This window comes from Coloeus monedula (assembly GCF_965178545.1).
Source record: "Coloeus monedula genome assembly, chromosome: 1".
NCBI lineage: Eukaryota > Metazoa > Chordata > Aves > Passeriformes > Corvidae > Coloeus > Coloeus monedula.
Genome location: NC_138781.1, coordinates 2,518,309 through 2,537,783, shown reverse-complemented (window position 1 = coordinate 2,537,783; position 19,475 = coordinate 2,518,309). Strand labels below are relative to the sequence as shown.

The 19,475-nt window shown below is 52.8% G+C and overlaps 1 protein-coding gene across 1 annotated transcript; it reads right to left on the bottom strand.

Annotated features, from left to right (window-relative positions):
• Window positions 1–3,790: 3,790 nt before the first annotated feature.
• Window positions 3,791–19,272, bottom strand: HHATL (hedgehog acyltransferase like). Its single transcript, XM_082285099.1, has 12 exons — window positions 19,057–19,272; window positions 17,286–17,436; window positions 16,591–16,658; window positions 16,153–16,266; window positions 15,798–15,992; window positions 14,538–14,747; window positions 11,142–11,313; window positions 9,583–9,727; window positions 9,209–9,244; window positions 8,299–8,500; window positions 6,210–6,351; window positions 3,791–4,966 (listed from the first exon to the last, which is right to left on the bottom strand). The coding sequence occupies exons 2-12, from the start codon at window positions 17,389–17,391 to the stop codon at window positions 4,842–4,844; spliced, it is 1,515 nt and encodes a 504-aa protein (XP_082141225.1). The 5' UTR covers window positions 17,392–17,436; window positions 19,057–19,272; the 3' UTR covers window positions 3,791–4,841.
• Window positions 19,273–19,475: the final 203 nt, after the last annotated feature.

Below are 19,475 nucleotides of genomic sequence, written 5' to 3'. Positions count from 1 at the left end.
GTGAGTCTAACAGCCCAATCTGCCTTTTGGGTCATGGGTGGCAAGGCTGGGACTTCCTCCTAATGATGCTAAACGGGCTGCTCCGAAAGTGCTGGACCTTTAGCTGTGCTAAAAATAGTCTGTGAAGTCAAAGCTGGAAAGATGCGCTAAGGGAGGGTCTTATGTGGGCTTTGTGGCATCTCAAACTCCAGCCAGCTGCCACACAGGGCTGCTTTGCTGCACAGGTTTGTCCTTTATTCTCCTCTAGAGTCACTTTTCAGGGGTCTGGAAGGGGGTGGGAAATGGAGGTAGAGCTGTTTAATTACAGCCCTGTATGGGATATGAGACCTGCACTGGAAGTTATTTTAAAATTCTCTCTAAAGCAGGAGATTTGAGGACTGTGGGAGAGGGATGGCTCTTTTTCCCTGCAATAGGTTGTGGAGTCACCGTCCCTGGAAGTGTTTAAGGAAAGACTGGACGTGGCACTCAGTGCCATGGTCTGGTTCAATCATAGGCTGGAGTCAGTCCCAAGGCTCTTTTCCTGCCTCACTGATTCTGTGACTCCATCATACCTGCAAATGGGTCCCAGTGGCACAGTCTCTGGGCACCTTGGCACCAACAAATCCATCTTTTCCAGATCCTGGTGACAGAGAGAGTGTCCGAGGCAGAACAGAAGCAAAGGAAATGCAATGGTGGGCTTCAGCTCACAGATTAAGACATCTAAACACAAGTACCTTTAGCAAATTGAGGGTGTTCTGCTCCAATCTTCTGGTTCATCACCCCCATGATGAAGTCTAGAGCCACAGCAGGACAACCTGCCTGGCCTGGAGCCAGTGCTCCATAGTGGCTGAGTTCTCCAGTAGCTCTTGTGTCCTGCTTGCCTGCCCATGGATGTCTAGGAAGTCCCATGGGCCCTGAAATGGCCAGTCCAGGTCCAGCTATTCCCACGGAGCTCACAAAGAAGCAAATTAGTTTTGACAGGCATGGGTGAGCAGAGTAGCTATAATTATTTATACCTAGAGTAAAACTTGTGCATGAGTCTGTTTTATCTCTTACTGTGTACCCTGTGGGCTGTCTGACACTCAGTGATGGCACAGATTTAATTAACGATTTAATTAAGTCTATGAAAAAATATTAGCCACTATTCTTGGTGCATTTAAAACCACATAACCCCTTACCCTGGCACGGATGTATTTATAAAAATTGCCATGGTGGTTGTTTTAGAAGTGGGAAGAGGGAGGGAGCTATACTGGTATGAAGCCCTTCTGTACTGGTGTGGTTCCAGCAGCATCTGGGAAGTACCAATATAGCAGGGAAATAATCTCAAGCTGTTTTCAGAGCTCACATCATAAGCTCTTCTGTGCTGCTCATCTGTGATGGGATCAAACGCTGAGTGCTGATCTTTGAACTGGGTCGAACTTCAGGAATCTTTGCTCCCTGACATCTGGGGCTGGACACCCCCCTCCTCTCTCTGCTCCCTCTGCATTAGCTCTGTATCATCCCAACTTTAATCCTGTGTTGTTGTGCCACCAGCCAGGATTTCCCCCCGCCCTCTGCCTTTAATCGCCCTTGAGCCCTGAGTTGTTTTCCTTTTCGTTGTGCTGCCATCTGAGTTTGGCTTCCTAATTCCCCACCCCACGAGATGCCGCTGCTAAAATGCAGCTACAGCCCTTCCCAGAGGAGCTCTGGGACCTGGTGGGTCTCTGGCATCTCCCAGGTTTGTGTTTCACCCAGGGAAAGGGCACTGTGCTGGTCCCAAACCTGCTCTGGGGACTCCATGGGCATCAGTGGCTTTGCTCAGCAGCTGGAGCAGCTCCAAGGCTTGGGGAAGCAGCCCTGGTTTTCCAAGAGCCTGGGTGTGCTGTCCCCCAGACCTGACAGGGCCACAGCCAGGGATTCCCAATGATGAGTGGACTCCACCAGTCACTAAGTGTGTTCCCAAGTGGGCAATAGTTCCCCCAGGACATGGGAGAGGGTGAATGTCCTGGTTTTGTCTGGAACAGAGCTAATTTTCCTCCTTCAGTGCTGTGTTTTTCCTGAGTCAGGATGGGGATAATATTGATAACTCACCCATGTTTTGGCTCTTACTGAGTCATTCTCACCCTGAGTCAAGGATTTTCCATGTCTCACACTCTGCCAGTGAGGAGCTGCACCAAAAGCTGGGAAGCAGCGTGGCCAGGAGAGCTGACCTGATCTGGTCAGAGGGGTATTCCCTTCCACAGAACATCATTCCCAGTATATAAACTGTGGAAATGACCCAGGAGGGAGCCAACTTGCTGTCTGGGGACAGGCTGGGTGCCAGTCAGTGGGTGATGAGCAATTGAGTTGTGCATCACTTTTTTCTCTTGGGTTCTGTCGCTCTTTCTCCTCTCCTTATCATTATTGTTATCATCATCATCACTATGTTTGATCTCAAATGTTAAACTGTTCTTATCTCAACAGATTTACCTGTTTACCTCTTCTTTCTGATTCTCCTCCTTATGGCAGGGTGAGGGGGAGTGAGTGAGTGAGAAACTGTGTGGGATTAAACCACAACAGTGAGGATACATGGATACATCCTAGAGGGATGCAGTGTTGCAGGATCACTCCCTCCCCTACAAAATGTTCTAACAAAAAGGATGAATGCAGGAATTTTAGCCATGTCAGCCTGAACAAGGAAGTGCCCAGTGCAGGGCTATTAACTGGGAATTCAATTGCAATAAATAATTGCTTTTCTTGGCTTCTTGGTTGAATTTTATGAAGGGGCAGGCAACAACCAGAGCAGATGAGATGCTCTTCTCCAGAGAGATGAGCAGTGGATAAATCCCACCCTACAGAGGCATTCAGGGATGCTGAGGGTGTTCTGTGCAAGGCTGAGCTGGTTGAGATAGCACCAGGGTGCTCCTGCCCCACCAGACCTCCTGGGCTTGTCAGAGCAGTGAAAACTAAAGGGACAACTCCTGGAAAAGGAGGACAAAGCCCAAATTCTCCCACAAAGTGTCTCTGACAAATCACTCGCTGGGCTGGTCTCTAAGATTATCTCCTTCTGGCAGCTTCAGCAGATGCAGCTGCTGGGTAAATATAGACCCTTAGTGAATGGGCTATTTTCTCTCCTGGAGCATCCAAGTCAGGAGGGCAGTGCAGAGTCACTGGGCTTTGCCATGTGAGTCACCCACTTCGACACTGGGAGGTGACTCTGTCCTCCCAGGCAGCCGCAGGGCTGAGCTGAGCCACCACAGAGCCCTTGGTTTTGGCACCTCAGGGTGGTTCCACCTGTGCAAGGACACCCCCAGGGAGGGGAAGAGATGAATTTATCCCTGCAGGAAGCACATGGTGGCAGAGCTGTTTGGATGGAAAAAGTAAACTTGGAATAATGGAGGTGCCAAGAAACACCTACAAAAAGTCCAGCAACAATAGATGTGTCAAAAAGGGATGTGCCTGGCATCTGGAGAGGTTTAGGGGATGTGACGAGATCCCACCAAGGCACAATACCTGCCCCTGACTCCCAGCATTGTTGGTCAGGCTGCCAGAAATAAAACAAACCCAGCTTCTAACCCCAAACCCATATGGGTGACAGTTTGCTGGCCACAGGCTCAACATACGTATGAAAGCAGAGTCAAAATAAAGGTATGAATCCAGCTGCAGCCCAACCTTCAGTCTGGTGATGCCACCAAGGAGGGTTTCTGCTGAAGTCAGAAATACCTTGCGTCACTGTTTTTGGGGGGCAGGTGAGGACCTGCAAACAGATCCTTGTCCTCTCAGCTCCGGTGGCCGGGCGTTGCCGGGGGTGTCACCTGCAGCACAGCAGCGTAGCAGGGATGAGCAGCAGGTGCCAGAGTTATCCAACATTTATTGGCTACATAAATAAGTGACATTTATCAAGGACTTCACGAATTACTTTGGCAGAGCTGAAAGCTGGCTAGGAACCCATCCCGTTTCATCCACAGGGATGCACCAAGAGTCTCGACCCTCGTTGCAAAGGGGTCTGGATCCTGCCCTCACCAAACACCGACATCACTCAGACATAAGGCCACTGAGAGTTACTCTAAAGTGCAAGAGAGCCAGAGCTATTTTTCAGTTACAAACCCACCTTTCCCCCAAGGCACCGTGTTTCACACACTCCCAAAGTCTATTTCTCCAAGGAGTCTCCCATGGCTTTCCCTCCACCACCCAGCCCCAAGTCCCTGCCCTTGATTCAGGGTTTTTCTCCTTTGGTTGTATTTACCTGTGTGCTCACTCAGCCCTACAGCCGTGGGCTTGGCACACCAAAGGCAGCTGAGGAAAGGGATGGGTGGCTGGAGATGAGCAAGGATTGGCTACAGCACATTCTGTCCCTCAGCCATGGGCAGGAATGTGACCTTAGACCTTTGTCCGCGGCATATAAAGAAATAGAGGTGGGGTTTGGCTTGAGTCCCAGGGCACGTGTCACAGCAGGGTGGTTGTGGTGGCCACTTCATTCTCAGATCCAGCAGTGCAGAACCCTAAAAGCTCCAGCCATGGGACCTAGAGAGTCTCCTCTGGGCGACATGGGCTGTGGAAGAGTCCAGTGCTGGTGGACCAAGTGCTGTGGGGTGAAATCTCTGGGCCTGCACAATGTCAGAGGGTCAGAAAATTCATGGGCATGGCTCTGGCATGAAAGAAATGTCGTGGGAGTTGCCTCAGCATCCTGCCATGCCTGGGGAGCCTGTGAAATGCCCACTGTGCCTGATGGAAAATCTTTCCTGCAGCAAGGGGGTGACCTGTGCCTTCCAGGTGACTTCTACGTGGATGAGCTACAGCAGTCCGATTGCCAGGAGGGCTTGGAGAGCCCTGGCCAGTGGCTGACCTGGCAGCAGTGGCTGGGAAGGGGACAAGGCTTCGGGACAAGCCTGCTGGTGCCTCCCCTACTCCACCTTTGCCTTGTCACCCTTCTCCTCCTCCTCGATGGCCAGGATGCGCTCGCGCTCCTTGATCAGCTGCACTCCGCAGTACGTGATGAACCAGATGGACAAGGTGCTGACAGGGAAACCTAGAGCAGGGAGGGAGACACGGTCATCCAGGGCCTGTTAGCTTGCCTAACAATGCCAATCCTTCACCAGCACAGCTGCCTCTCAGGTGGGTTTGGGAGGCCCCACAAGCTCACGATGGCCAATGACGTTTTTCATCCTAGATCCAGCCCTGCAGCTTCACTGAGAGAAAAGGGAAATCCTCAGAATCAGATTTTAGATGAAGCTCACCTTGGTGCCTGAGCCCACGAAGGCACCATGGATTGCAGCTAACGTGGGGACATGCTGGAGGGGCTTTGAGCCCCTCTTACCCCCAGAAATCCTTCTGCTCCCCAAGTTCAGACATCATGGTTGACTTTCTGCCCATTGAACCTGCCCATGTCCATTGTGACTCAACACTGTGACCTTCTGGAAGCTCTGGGCCCCACTGATGCTGAGGATCAAGCCCAGCCTTGCCCTGGACTTAGTGGGGACACAGTGTCCGCCCAGGAAAATACATATTTTTTGTCACTTACGTCAGTGACAGAGCCTGAAGCTCTCCCTCCGCTTAGGAAGGGTCTGACGGTGTTTGCAATCACAAATCCGGTATCCACAGCAGAGAGGTGGATCCAGGGTTTGTTCTTGCTAAAACAGGACCTCTGCAATGAATAATGCAACCAGCAAAAGCCACCGAGCTCAGCGGGCAGGCACTCCTGGCACACGGAGCCCAGAGCGTGACATTATCCATTCCCTAAGCCAGCCCCATCCCAGAGAGGATGGTTATTTATAGCTCAAGAAGACTTTAAAATAGTGCCACAACCCACTGATTAGAAATGTACAGACTGCAAGGATGAGGATTTGTACCTGTCACCCTCAGGACGATGCAGGAATGTCTGCCGAAGCAGAGGAAATGAGGCAGGATGAGTAGATCCCTTTCTCCAGCAAGGGGACTGTTTCACAGGCAGGGTCTCAGCCCTGCTTGGTGAGGTGAATGTGACCCTTGCAGTGCTCCAGGGAGCCTAAACCAGTGTCAGGCTGTGCCAGGAGCTGTACAAGCACACCTGGAAGGCAGCTGGTACCACAGAACACCCACTGAGGAGCGTAGGGGCTAAGAAACCACTGCCTGCACTTTCCCCATAAGAATTAAGGACATTGGGAGCAGCCACAAGCCACTGGCCAGGACACTTCGGACCCACAAGGACTCAGAATCCCAGTCCTCAGCTCCTGCACCAGTGTCCCCCCATTAAGACAGGGGTCTCTCCGTGGGGAAGGCTGGCAGCACCTTACCCGTCACGAGGAGTCTCTTGGTCACCAGCAGTGCAAACTCCAGGCTGTTGAGAGCCAGGATGTTGTAGAGGACGATGGCCCAGAAGTTCACAGCCCCAAAAGCTGCCCTGATCCGCCGAGACATGGCCCCTGACAGTTTGGCCTGTGGAGAGGAGAGGAGCAGAGGGAAAAGGGTCTGTAAGGAAAGGGGGGGACCAGTGCAACTCCAGGAAACTCCAGCTGGGATTCCAGAGAAGAGGCAAAAATCAGAGCAGCCTTTAGTGCCTCTGGGACAAAGAAATGTAAGAACAAGGCAAAACTTCTGCTGTGGTGAATGAGGGACCCTGGACTGTGTCCCATGGGTAAGGACAAGATGTTAGATAGCTTCATGATAATTGTAGAATCACAGACACATGGAGTGGTTTGGGTTGGAAGGGACCTTAAGGATCATCCAGTGCCACCCCTGCCATGGGCAGGGACACCTTCCACTGTCCCAGGTGGCTCCAAGCCCTGTCCAGCCTGGCCTTGGACACTTCCAAGGGGCAGCCACAGCTTCTCTGGGCACCCTGTGCCAGGGCCTCCCCACCCTCACAGGGAAGGACTTCTTCCCAAGATCCCATCTAACCCTGCCTTCTGTCAGTTTAAATCTATTTCTCCTTGTCCTGTCCCTCCGCATCCTTGTCACAAGTCCCTCTCCAGTTCTCTCAGAGCCCCTTTAAAATGAAATGGTTGAGTCCTGCTTTCTCCACCTCTTGCCTTGGGTAAGCCACTCCTCAAGGCAGAAGAATCTGTTGTATCCCAGGATTATTATTAGCCCTACGTGCAAATCACTCCTGGGTCCTGGTAAAAATATTTTCTTAGGAATTAAAAAAATTTAAAAAGCTCAAAACTAATGGCAGCACCAGAGTGAAATTGTCACTGGCACATAATCTTCAGGATCAGCTGCTGTGAGTGGAGCAGGGAAGGAGTTTATAGAAGCCCTCAAAGAGCACGGTGAATCCCCAGGTCACTTGGTGCTGGGAATTGTGGTGCCACAGGGAAGGAGATTTCACTGCCTGTGAGAGTCTTAATCTGATTAGGAGTTCAACAAGGAGAGCAAACAGGAGGATTGCTCTCCATGGTTTTTATTAAAAATAGATCTTTATTTACCCAGTTAGGAGCTCCAGACTTTAGATTGGGAAAAAGAAATAAGGAACATAACTGTTTCCAGGATGGAGTTCCCTAAGTTTTGTTTCCAGCATGTCCCTGAGACACCTTGGTCCCAAACAGAGACAGGGCACTAAGCTTTGGAGTGTTTTAAAAATCATTTGTTCTAGCATCTAAACACTTGCTTTTAAAAGAAATCAAATCAAAACCACTGAGAATGCCAAAATGCTTTGTAGAACAAGAAGAACAAATTATTCCTGTAAGGAAATACATAAACACTTCTGCACAGGATCATAGAATACGGACATTCCCCATGGAATATTCCCATGGGTTACCCCCATGTGCATAAACATATTTCCAAGGACAGACCTCATATTTTGTGTCCATCTTTGACACTTTGATGCCTCATTGGAGATGCATTTCTGCTTCTCTTGGACCTCTTTTTTCCCCTCTGGGATCTCCACCCCAACCTAAATTTCCTGTGAAGCATCACAGGGGCAGGAGTGTGCCGTGGATGGGTGACAAAGTGCATAAAATGAAGGGGCACAGAGCACCAGGACCGTGCTTCCCTTGCACAGTGCAGTAGCTGATCCCAAGGATTGTCCAGGGATGTCACCATCCCTGGAAATGTTCAAAAAAACGTGTGGCTATGGCACTTAGGGATGCAGTTTAGTGGTGAACACAGTGGTGGTGCTGGGTTGACAGTTGGACTTGATGGTCTTTTCCAGCCTTAATGATTCCATAACTTTAAATGCCACAGGAAAAGAGCTTCAGGCTTCCACGCAGGAGCCCAGGCCATGGAGCTTCATGGCATCCTCAGGGATTCTGCTCTTCAGCCTCAGCTGAAAATCTGACTCCTACAAACCAGCGTGAGCTCCCTCCAGTCACAGATATTTTCCAGCACCAGAGCTTATCCCCAGCCCCCTTGTCCCCTCCCCATCCCCACTGCAGCCAAGCTCCTCACCTCCAGTCTGGCGAAGGGCCCCAGCTGGAAGAACTTCTGCACCCAGAGCTCGAAGTTGAGGCCGAAGCAGTTGAAGAGAGACCAGATGTAAACGACCTCGCAGGGCCCCAGCCACAGCGTGGTGATGGCGAAGGTGGAGATGCTGGCCACCAGCTCCTTCAGGATGTTGTCGTGGTTCTCTCCAATGTGGTCATACACGTATCTAAGGGCCAGGGAAGGTGGTTGGTGCTCCCTGTAGTCTGGGACACCCTTCTGGAGTCTCTTTTCCCAAGCTCCTCACGGGCAGGTCAGTCCAGGACACCCCAGTAAAACAGGGAGGATGTTCTGCTGACACATTCTTGCAATGAACTGATTTTTGCTGTGCCCCAACCGCTTGTGACTTGTGTTCCTACAAACCTAAAAATGCTTGAGGACAAAATATCCACCTTTCCCCCTCTGGCAGGTAAAATTTGCTAGAACTTGGGGTCTCTGGAGCTGCAGGCTCAGACTTGCTGGTGCTCAGGGTCTTATCGCAGAGCAGCCACCTCCCTCAGGACAGGTTTGCTGGGGTGAACTCATGGATGAAGGGAGGTGAAGGGCTGAGGGAGATGAAGATGGAGCTACAGGACTCAGTTCCCCTTTCCTCCTAGAGAAATATAAACCTGGCTCTTCCTCCTCTGAGGGAATGCTAAACCCACCAGACTTACAGGGATTTGGGGACAGGACTCTTCTATTCCTAGTTTTGGAGGAGGGGACTTTTGCTCTTTGTGCAATAAATTCAATGGGTTTGGGGTTAAACAGAGCAAATAGTGGCATTTATCCAGAAGACAGGACAGCTCAGCTTTGGGATGAACAGCATGTGATGCTTCACTGCTCTGGGATGGAAGGGAAGACCCTGAACCAGACCAGAGGTGGTGGATCAGACACTTACTTGCACAGCCAGTCATTAATCCCTCTGTCAAAATGCCTAAAACAGGATAAGGACATGTTAAAACACACAATGATGATAAAAACCTGTTAAAACAGAGAAAACACCCAATCCCTTGGCAAGGCACAACTTGGGCCTTGCTCACAGAAGCCCTCCATGCTCCTTCCTTGGACCACTGCCATTATAGATGGCGTTTAACTTCTCTCCTTATCTTTTGCTTCCTGCCTGGAAGCAAATACTTCCCTGGGCTATGGCCAGGTCTAGACTACAATTTCAGGTGGCCTCCAACTCACAGACCAGCTGCCCAGGACAGCCCAGGTATCTCCCCTTCGTGGAGGTTCTCAAACGCTCTTTGTTCATGCTCGCGGGGTACTCACGTTTCGGCAAAGATGTAGAGCATGGTGATGCATTTTGGGGGCTGGGGTGGGTCCAGGTGGTCCAGTCTGGCGATGGTGTTGATGACCCCAAACATGACAGCAGCTTTCACCCAGTCATACACCAAATTGGAGTAGGCCAGGCCAGCTGGAGCAAAAATGGGAGTCAAATGGGGGAAAAGGAGCATGGAATGATGCACCAGGATTTCTGGGGATATCATGGCCCATGGGAGCGTGGAGTCCATTGCAACAAATATAACATCAAGAAGACACTCACTGCTGTGTTGGACCAGCAAATCTTTTGAAACTAAGTTTTTTAAGAGGCTTGAACCAAAGTACAATCTCTTCTTGAGGTATTTGGGAGCAAACTGCTTATTGGTCTTGGTGAAGAAATTCTGTTTATACAGTCATTTATTCCATCATTGTTCCTTCCCTCTGAGGCTTGTTAAGCCGTGATGAAATTATCACAGTTCTCAGGTCTGACCTGTGAGGTTTTTTTGGCACCTCCATCAAAATTCCTCCCACCCCGGCTCCCTCTGGCCATGGATGTAACACTGATGTTACAGCAGAGCCAGGGCCAGGACCTCTGATTTAAAGAGGTGTCTCACACTGGGGAACAAACCCTGCAGGAACAGCCACTAAAGACTTCAAATGCCTCTGCAAACAGGAGCTAAAATGCACCCATCTTGGTGGGATCCAGCTCCCACACTAAGGGATGCTCCCACCGTGGGCCAGGCAGGGGTGGTCAGTCAGAAGAGCTCAGCTCCCTCTGGAGTAACCTGGGATCAGTCCATCCACGACTCTTGGGACACCCTAAAGCAATGTTAGTGACATTCCAGCTGCGTTAGGATTTTATCCTGGTCTCCAGATGCTACTCTGGAGAGATATGAGGTTCCTCCAGCCCCTGCTTTTCCTCTGCTGTGTGGTGGTGTCTGAAATGCTGCCATCAGACATGGATTTGACCAGCTGGAATCCTCCATCCAGCTGCCAGCTGAAGGCCAGTGCTGCTACCATCACTTATCCTGGGAATTTGCCTTCTGGAAATCTCTAGTCCAGCCCTGCTTGGAGAACACCCAACTTTAAATAGAGATTTGTTGCTCTGGACATTGTTCATTTAAGTGTTGAATATGACTCTTTTGGGATCATCTGTAACCCATCTGGGCACCTACTCCAGTGTTTGACTGCTCTGTGGACACCATTCCTTACATGCACTCAGGCTTTGCCTTTCTGCACATGGTTTGCTGTGCCCTGCTGATTTTTTGGAGGTGCTGAACTCCCTTCCAGTCCAAAGGCAACAAAAATGTCTTGGTGCTCAGTTTCCTAAACCCCAAACTAAACAATTTACCCTGTGAAAAGGTCAGACCAACACAAGGTGTCCCTTCCAGGGCTGCCCAACCCCAGCTCTGTGCACGGCCAGGGAGAGGATGAGGGGTTTTTTACTCAAACCTGTCCAACACAGACATTCCCAAAGCCTCTCAAGGGGGGTGGATGGAGATCTGGATCACTCACCACTGCTTTGGAGCTGAGTACAGGGGTGAACGTGCCCGAGCACGGCCACTCACCCAAGGACCAGTCCGAGAGGCGGTTCACAAACTTCAGGTCGGAAGGGAGGGTGAGGATGTAGAAGAAGTGGAAGAAGATGTCCACAGCCACGATGGCCCCAGCATGGAGCAGGGCATTGACTCGGATACTCTTCATCTCGTCATCCTTGCGCCTCAGCTCTCGGGTGCTCACCTGCAGGGAGGGACAAAGCAGGGTGGGGCTGAGGACAGGGACAGGATGGGCAGCATTCCTTCATCCAGAAGGATGGTCAAGTCCAAGCAGGAATGGATTCATCACTCGCCTTTAGAAATCACACCATGGTCTATGTGGCCCGAATTTCCACTGGTTAAGGAAGACCCAAGGACTGGCTCAGGTGAGCACATCCACAAGGAGCAGGACATATGTCACCCAGAGCACCCCTCCCACACCCCCCGCGCTGAGGACGGCAGGGATGTCCCTCCTGGTCCCATCTCTGGGGTTTCCAGCAGAGCAGGCATGTGGTGAGACAGAGCAGTGACAGGTCTGGCTGTACTCAGGGCTCCAGGTGCGGTGAAATCCACGCTGACCAGGGAGCTGCCGGGATTTCATGCTCATTCTGCAGCAACCTGCTCAGAAAATCAACTTTGCTTCAGGACAGCCCCTTGAACAGGTCACTAAGAGGGAGCAAATGCTTGCACCCATCACATCTCCAGGATGGATTCCAGGGTTGGAATCCCAACCTGGCAGCTCTGCTGTATTTTTGTCCAGGGTCGTCTGGGAGAAGGAGGAGGAGAACTGATGCTCTCTGAAGCTCCTGCTGCGGATCTGGCTGTCAGCGAGAGGGAGAATTGCTCGAGGGTCTGTCCCGAATCGGTGGGACCTGATTGATGGGGATTTCATCTCTGCTGTGTCTTGCATGAACAGGGGCTGGGGTTTGCCTCCAGGAGCTGTCACATCTCTGGTTGTTGTCGTATAAACATCACCAGAGTGAGCTCTCAGGATTACACGGGGCAGAGCCGTGTCCTTGCTTCCCCACATCGCCGTAAAATTGCTGCTGTATTCAAAATCCTCTTATGTTTATTACTTCCCCTTTATTCCGTGAGAGAGGTGGGAGCTCTCCCTGCATAATCCACAGGCTACTGCACCAGCCCTGTTGTCAAATCCAGATGATTCCTGAGAATTAAAGCCTCTGCCAGATTTTTGTTTGTGTCTGTTAAGTACCAGGTGCTTTAAGGATACAAAGAGGTCGCTGGACCCTGAGCTGAGGGAGGACAGGGTCTGCCATGGAGCTGTGTGGGAGGACACAGAACCCTCCTTCCATGGAATCACAGAATGGCTGAGGTTGGAAAAATCCATTCAGATCATTGAGTCCAACCATTAACCCAGCACTGCCAAGCCCATCACTAAAACACATCCCCAAGTGCCACATCCACACATCTTTGAAATACCTTCAGGGATGGTGACTCCACCATCCCTGAGGCAGCCTGTTCCAATGCCTGACAACTGTTTCCTTGTAGAAATTATTCCTAATATCCAATCCAAGCCTCCCCTGGTGCAACCTGAGGTTGTTTCCTCTCATCCTCTTGTCTGTGTGTGGTGCCAGCACTTGGCCACCACCCCCTTGGGATCAGGGCTGTGTCCCCCACATTCCCAACCCTATAGAAGGGAATTTGTTCCCTTGATCTCATTAAGAAAGATGCTTCTCCACCCAAATTTGGCTGGCCAAGCCCTGGTACAGGTGAGTTCCCATCTCACATAGGGATGCAAGAGCTCCACCAGGATGCAGGACCAGTAGGATCCGAAGGGACAGATCAGATCTCTAACTGGGCTATACATCCCACCCTGGGGAAGGGCTCTATCTGCCTCCTGCCCTAATTGCTCTTGGGAAATTAAGAATTCACCTCTGCAGCCAGCCGCAGCTCCAGCAGTGCAGGGGGGATGTAGCCAGGAGATGGCAGTGGTGGCCAGGCCAAGCCAGGACCCCTGGCCAGGGCAGGGGAACGGGGTTGGAGACTTAATCCTTGTGCCTTTGGGGTGAGCGTTTGAAGCAGCAGAGAGGGGAATTGCTCGTTAAGTGGCTTCAGACATCCTGATTGGGGGCTGTGCAAAGGAGCAGGAAATAAAACTCCCCCTGGATCCAACTCTGCAGGAGCAGTGGGAGTTCAGGTGTTGGAGGCATGGGGAGTTTAACATCCTCATTTATAAGGACCTGGCTGCATCCCTGAAGGGGACACCAGAGCTGACCTTATGATCTTCGGGGTCAAATGCTCTAAAAATCCTTTTTAACATGTCCAGTAAGATCCAAGGGCACTTGTTCCTTTTAAGAGACACCATGAGGTTGTTAATTCCACAGGTGATGAGCAGGCAAGGAGCAGGGCTTGGATCGTGGCTCGTGCTGGTCCCATGCCTTTCTTAGGCAAACAGAACCAGCCCCACACATGAGAGAAGGTGCTGGGCTGGTGAGTCTTTGATCTCCTCCTCACCATGAGGCTCTGGCTGCTCTCCCCCAGCCTGGGCTGGTTTTTCCTCTGAACTCACAAGTGTTTTTCCAAAACATTCTTGTACCCAGGCATCAATTTGGGTCCAAAAACTCGATGTAGCTGTTCTTCTGCAGAAGGACCCAGGGGCATGGTAGGAATCCTCCACAGCATCAGTGCTGACCAGACACCTCCCTTTTCCAGCATCACCAGTTTGATTTGGTGGCCAAGGCTGATCCTTGGTGTAGAAGGAGGTTGAGGTGGGAAGAGTGAGGGGGGACACAGCACTGCAGGTTTCCTGGATCTTGGACTGTGGAGCAGCTCCAGAGGTCAGTCCCAGCCCAGGCTTCTGCTGGTGTTTTCCAGAGCTGTTTGGAGTCTGCTTGTCTAAAAGCTCCCTTGGTTGTATGGAACAGGCAAAGACTTGGAGCATCAGGGTATTTAATGGAGCCCCTGATTGCTGGAACTCAGCTTCCACCCAATCGTATTTATTTCCTGGGAAATAACTTGGTTTAAAGACACACAGGCCACTCCTGGAAGCTCCTGCTCCCTGGGTGAAGTAGCTGGATGCAAATGGAGACTGTCCTTGCTGTCACAGCCTGCAGAGGTCCCACGGGTGGGCACCATACGTGTGGCCCTCACCATGAAGGTCCTGGGGTGACAACATGAGGAAACTGAGGCACTGAGCAGTGCAGATGTCCAGTGAGCAAGGACATCACAGCAAGATCCTCCACTGTCAGTGAAAAGGGCCAAAAAAACCCAAAAAGAAGGTTAAAAATCCATCAGTTGATGCCCTTCCCCACAAAAATGCACAGCCACAGACTACAGGTGACCACAAGAAGTTCTACAACCATTTGCACCTTCATTGTGGCAAAAGATGGATTTTTTGAAGACATTAAACCAAAAAAAAACCAAAACTGGGGAGAAGTCCTGCTTCAGCCTGGCCTCAGGATCACTCACCTGGGCATGGAACTGGTCAAATGTCATGACAGGCCCAAAGAAGAAGAATGGGAGGTAGAAGTTGTACTTGAGGAGGTCAAAGATGGAGTAGATGCCCTCTTCCTTCTTGGAGCTCTCGAGGGCAAAGCTCATGCAGCGCATGATGGTGAAGGTGCATCCTCCATAGAAAAGGACGTCTTGGAGGTCAAAAGCTCCCGTTACAAACCCGCTCTGGACAAGAAACAGAGAGTTACCACCAGGAGTGTGGTGTCACTTCTGTGCTCCCTTGCTTTTGGGGACACCACTCCTGGGGCAGCAGAAATGGTTTGAGTTGGAAGGAACCTTGAAGTCCATGCCATGGGCAGGGACACCTCCCACTGTCCCAGGGTGATCCAAACCCCATCCAGCCTGGCCTTGGACACTGCCAGGGATCCAGGGGCAGCCTCAGCTGCTCTGGGCACCCTGTGCCAGGGCCTGCCCACCCTCACAAGGAGGATTTTTTTCCTAACATCTCATCTAACCCTGACCTCCATCAGTTTAGTTTTCAGTTCAAGAAAAACCTCTAATTATGCTCTGACACCAATTGTCTCTGAAGTTAATGAGCTGAAAAGAGGAAACTGGGGCTCGATTTCCCAGCTGGCTCCTGCAGCTCAGAGCAGTCAGGAAGTGGTAGATCCTCTTGGCCGTGTCACCAAGCAGCTGTTGGTCACACAGGCTTTGGTCTGGGGTGGCAATGTCACCCTGTCACAGGTGTCCCCAGGGAGTAAAGCAGAGCCAGCACATGGTTGATGGAGAGAGAAGGAACACATCTCTGGTGGCAGGGAGAGGCAGCATTGTCCTGCTGAGAGACCGAATATTTTAATAAGGCCCTTCCTGGGCTTTTCTCCACCCAGCAGTGAGAGAAAATCTTAACTAGGCTGTGACCTAAAAGATGGGCATTGCTGAATCCATCCCAGCTGCGTGTTACTGTTGGGGAAACTGAGCCACAGGGCAGCCACAGGCTGACAAGTTGTTGCCTGGGCAGCAAGAAGGACCCAGATGCCCTTTGTACTGGAACAACATGAAGCCACCAAAACATGGCATAGTCGCTGTGGGATTTATTCCCAAGATCAGCATCTCAACAATCCCCTCCCTCTCACACACTGTGGGAGCTCTGATGCAGCCAGGAGAAATGACCAGGGTCTAGGGCTGCCCCTGGAGCCCTCCCTGGGGATAAACCCAAGGAGATGGACACCAGATGGCCTGGAAACGAGGCGGACACATAGCCAGGACAGCACCCACCTGCCACGAGCCGAATGGCTCCACCTTGAAGGAGGCAAGGCAGCAGAGCCCGGCCACGTAGCAGAGCCACTTCTGCTTGGCCAGCGCCACCGAGTAGAGGACCAGGCAGTGGGACAGGATGATCATCAGGTAGACTGGCCCCATGCTGCCCAGCACGGCCAGGACCCCGTAGATCATGTACATCACAGCCCGGTGCTGGGGAGAGAGCGGCCGTGGTCAGCAGGGTGAAAGCCCGAACCCTGCTCCCCCTAGCCCAGAACATCCCCCCATCCCAGAGCATCCCCCAAAACCTGTTCCACAGGTGCCAGGCCACCCCTGGTGCTCTCAAATCCATGCCACCACATCCCTGGCTCACCTGTGGCACAGTCATGGAGCAGACCTTGCCGAAGAGGACGTGTCCCGAGAGGGCGAAGATGATGACGTTCCTGAACGAGGTGAACCACATCACCCACTCGAAATCGGCCACGTCCTGCAGGAGCAGCACCAGGCACTTTCAACTGCCCCCAGCCCCACAACTTTTAAAGCCTTTTCTGCCCATTTTCCACCCAAGGACTCCCGAGCACTTTAGCTGGGACATAAAACCCCGGAGGGGCGTGCAGAGGTCGCTCGTCCCGGCACACACGAAGCGGAGCATCCCCAGCCCTGCAGGGCTGGTGTTTCCCCCACTAATTTAGGGAGAAAAATACGAGTTACATGGACTTTGCAAAAGTGTGTCAGCACCAGAAATCCAGCTCTCTGTCTCCACTGACCAGGCTGTCTGTAGCTAGAAAAGCCCGAGCCCTTCCTCACTCACCATCTTTCTGCCGAAGTAGTGCCAGCCTGGCTTTATGCCATCCCGAAAGGCCTTTCTGTTCATGCTGTCTGCAAAAGAACCAGAGTTACAGGGAGAGAAACAGCTCTGGGAAACGGGATCCGTGTTCAAGCCAGGCAGGGAACCTTCATCGTTGTGATACTGAGCTAGCAGGGCTCAAATGCCCCATCCCAAAAGTGCCTGATTGCCATGGACAACCAAAATAGTCAGTGGCCACAGGTTTCTGCAGGAATTTTCAGCAAAGCCTTTTTCTCACTACACATCCCCTGGCTGATCACATGAAATTTTCAGGTTTGTGGGCTTCCAAACGAAAAACAAACAAACACTCCCCAAAAGATCAAAAACAAATAAAAAACCCCCCGAACAAACAAAAAAAAAAATCCCAAACCAAAACAAACACAAAACCCCCAAGAAACAAACCAACACAAAAGGGAATTAGGCAGGGTGCTGGTTGCCTGTTTTGGCACTGCCTGGAGACCTGTGACATCCCACAGCCTCTTGCCCTGAGCACTTGGAAGTAGGGACAAGAAAGCAACAAGGCAAAAATCCCTTTAAAAAGGATTTCCAAGCTGTTCTCTGCAACAATCAAAGCCAGGGATCTGCTGCTGGTATCAACAGCTGTAAAAGCAGGCACCTTACACCCATCCTCCCTCCCGGGGATGTGATGGGAGCGTTACCTCTGGATGCCTCGAAGATCCCGCTGCCGCTGTAGAGCACAGCACAGGTCACCACGAGAGCATAAAACCCCAGCTCGTAGCTGGGGAGCATCGCTTTAACCCCCATGGCGGGAGGTCACAGCCCCGGCCGGCACGAGGGAGGGATCCAGACCTGGGAAAGGGAGAGAGGAGAGGGAGGAAAACCAGGAGTGAGAGCTCACCTGCCCTCATACTCCTCAAACACCCGGAATTCCTGCTGCTCCTCCCCAGCTCTGCTTTGTGGGCTTCCCTGGAGGCTGAAGGGAAGGAGAAGAGGGTCACACCTGGAGCTGAGCCCCGGGGCACAACTCAGGTGCGAAAAGGTTCCTGCAAACCCCACCCGGGAGCCAGGATTTGGGGCAGCTCAGCCAGGTGCTCCTGATGAGGGGCTCTTCCCATCTATCGCCATGTTCAGAGCTGCTCCAGGATGCCAGCTGTCCAGGATGGGGTTCCTCCGGTGTGTCTCTGATGTCCCCACCTCTAATTCCTAGTGGGATCCAGGACAGAGCACGGGGACACCACTGGCGGAGGGGACGTGATGGGTTTCCCCACCTCCTCTGCCCTGGGCTGCCTCACCTTCTCCTGGGCATTTGCCCAACCTCCGGCTCTTGGGGGGCTCCCAAAGCCCCGTGGTCCCTAATTTGTCCCGGCCAGGAGCCTTTAGGACCCCGCAGACACGGCCGAGCCCCCCAGCGGCATCCGCAGCGCTCGGGGGATGGCGACACCCAGCCCTGCAATTAGCCCTGGGCTAATTACTCCTGCCGAGGCTAATTAACCTCGGCGAGACGTGCCTTACAGCTCCGCAGCCTCCTCACTGCCTGTCCGGCAGCTGCCAGAACACGGCTCAGGGCTGGAGCAGGCGGGGTGCGGGATGAGGGATGCGGGGGGACAGGGACAGGGACACCCTCCCCCGGCGCTGCCTCCCCCCACCCGCCACCATCCCTGAGAGCGCTGAAGGGATTAAGGCGTAAAAGGAGCCTCGGTCACCCTCAGCTTTGGCATCCGCGTCGCAAAGCTTCTGCGGTTATTCAAATAATTCCATAGAACAATTAAAATCATATTAAAATTATTGGTTTAATTTCAAACGTTTATTTTTTGTTTGGTCGCCGAGGTTTTTAAGCGGGGCAAGGGAGTCCTTAGCAGCGATGCGGGGTGACCTCATCTCCCCCCGGCGTGGACCAAACGCGTTTGCCGGGGGGAATTTTGGGCTCATCCCGGGGGGAATTTCGGGGGTCGCCCCGCGGTCACTCCCGGTGCGGAGCCGCTGCGGGCGGGCGCTGCCGCCGCGCTGCGGTGCCCCTGCGGCGGGAGGGCACGCACGGAGCTGCCTTTAAAAAGCTTTTCTTCCTCATTCCCACGCTTTTCAAAGCTTCCTTTTATCTTTTTTTTTTTTTTTTTTTTTTTTTTTTTTTTTTTTTTTTTGTCGGGGAGCGGGCGAAGCCACCCCGCAAAGGACCGACCCCGCGGGGGCGAGGCGGCTGGCGGGGACTCCTCAGACAATTTTAACTCCTGATCGCTCCCGGGCTGCCGAGTGAGGCTCGGGGGGGGGGGGTCCCGGCACAGCCCCCCGCAGCTCCGAGCGGCCGCTGGACAGCAGCATCCTCATCATCCTCATCGCCCCGCTCCCCTCCCCGGACCCCGGCCGGGCAGTGGGGGCAGGCAGAGGTGACAGAAAGCGCTGGAGGTGCGGGAGCAGCGTGTCACCACCCGCAGCGTGGCCCCCCCAAGCCCCGCATCGCTCCCCGCTACTGACCTTGAGCCCCGGGGCCGCGGGGGAAGGCGGGCGAGGGTCGGGGATCCAGCGTCCGGCACCGCGACGGGGGGGCAGGAGGGGGAAAAGGGACAGGGGGACACTACAGAGGGTTTGGGGGGCCGCTGACTTGCCCTACAGCATCTCTCAGCCCGGTTTGGGGCGGGGGGAGCGGGTGTATTTTTGGGCTGCCGTCCCCCACCTTGCCCCTGGAGGAAGTTTGGCTGGGAGTGGAGCGGAGCAGGCGGGAGGTATTTTTATTTTAGAGCAGCACTGCAGAGGGGGGTGGCTCGGGAGCTGTCTGTCACGGCAGCTGCTGAGAGGGCCCGTGCTGGCTGCCAAAGCTCACCCCGAGCCAGGGGAGTCGGTCCGGGGAGCCCCGGGGCACGGCAGCACCAGGGAGGGACTGGCTCCTTCCAGAG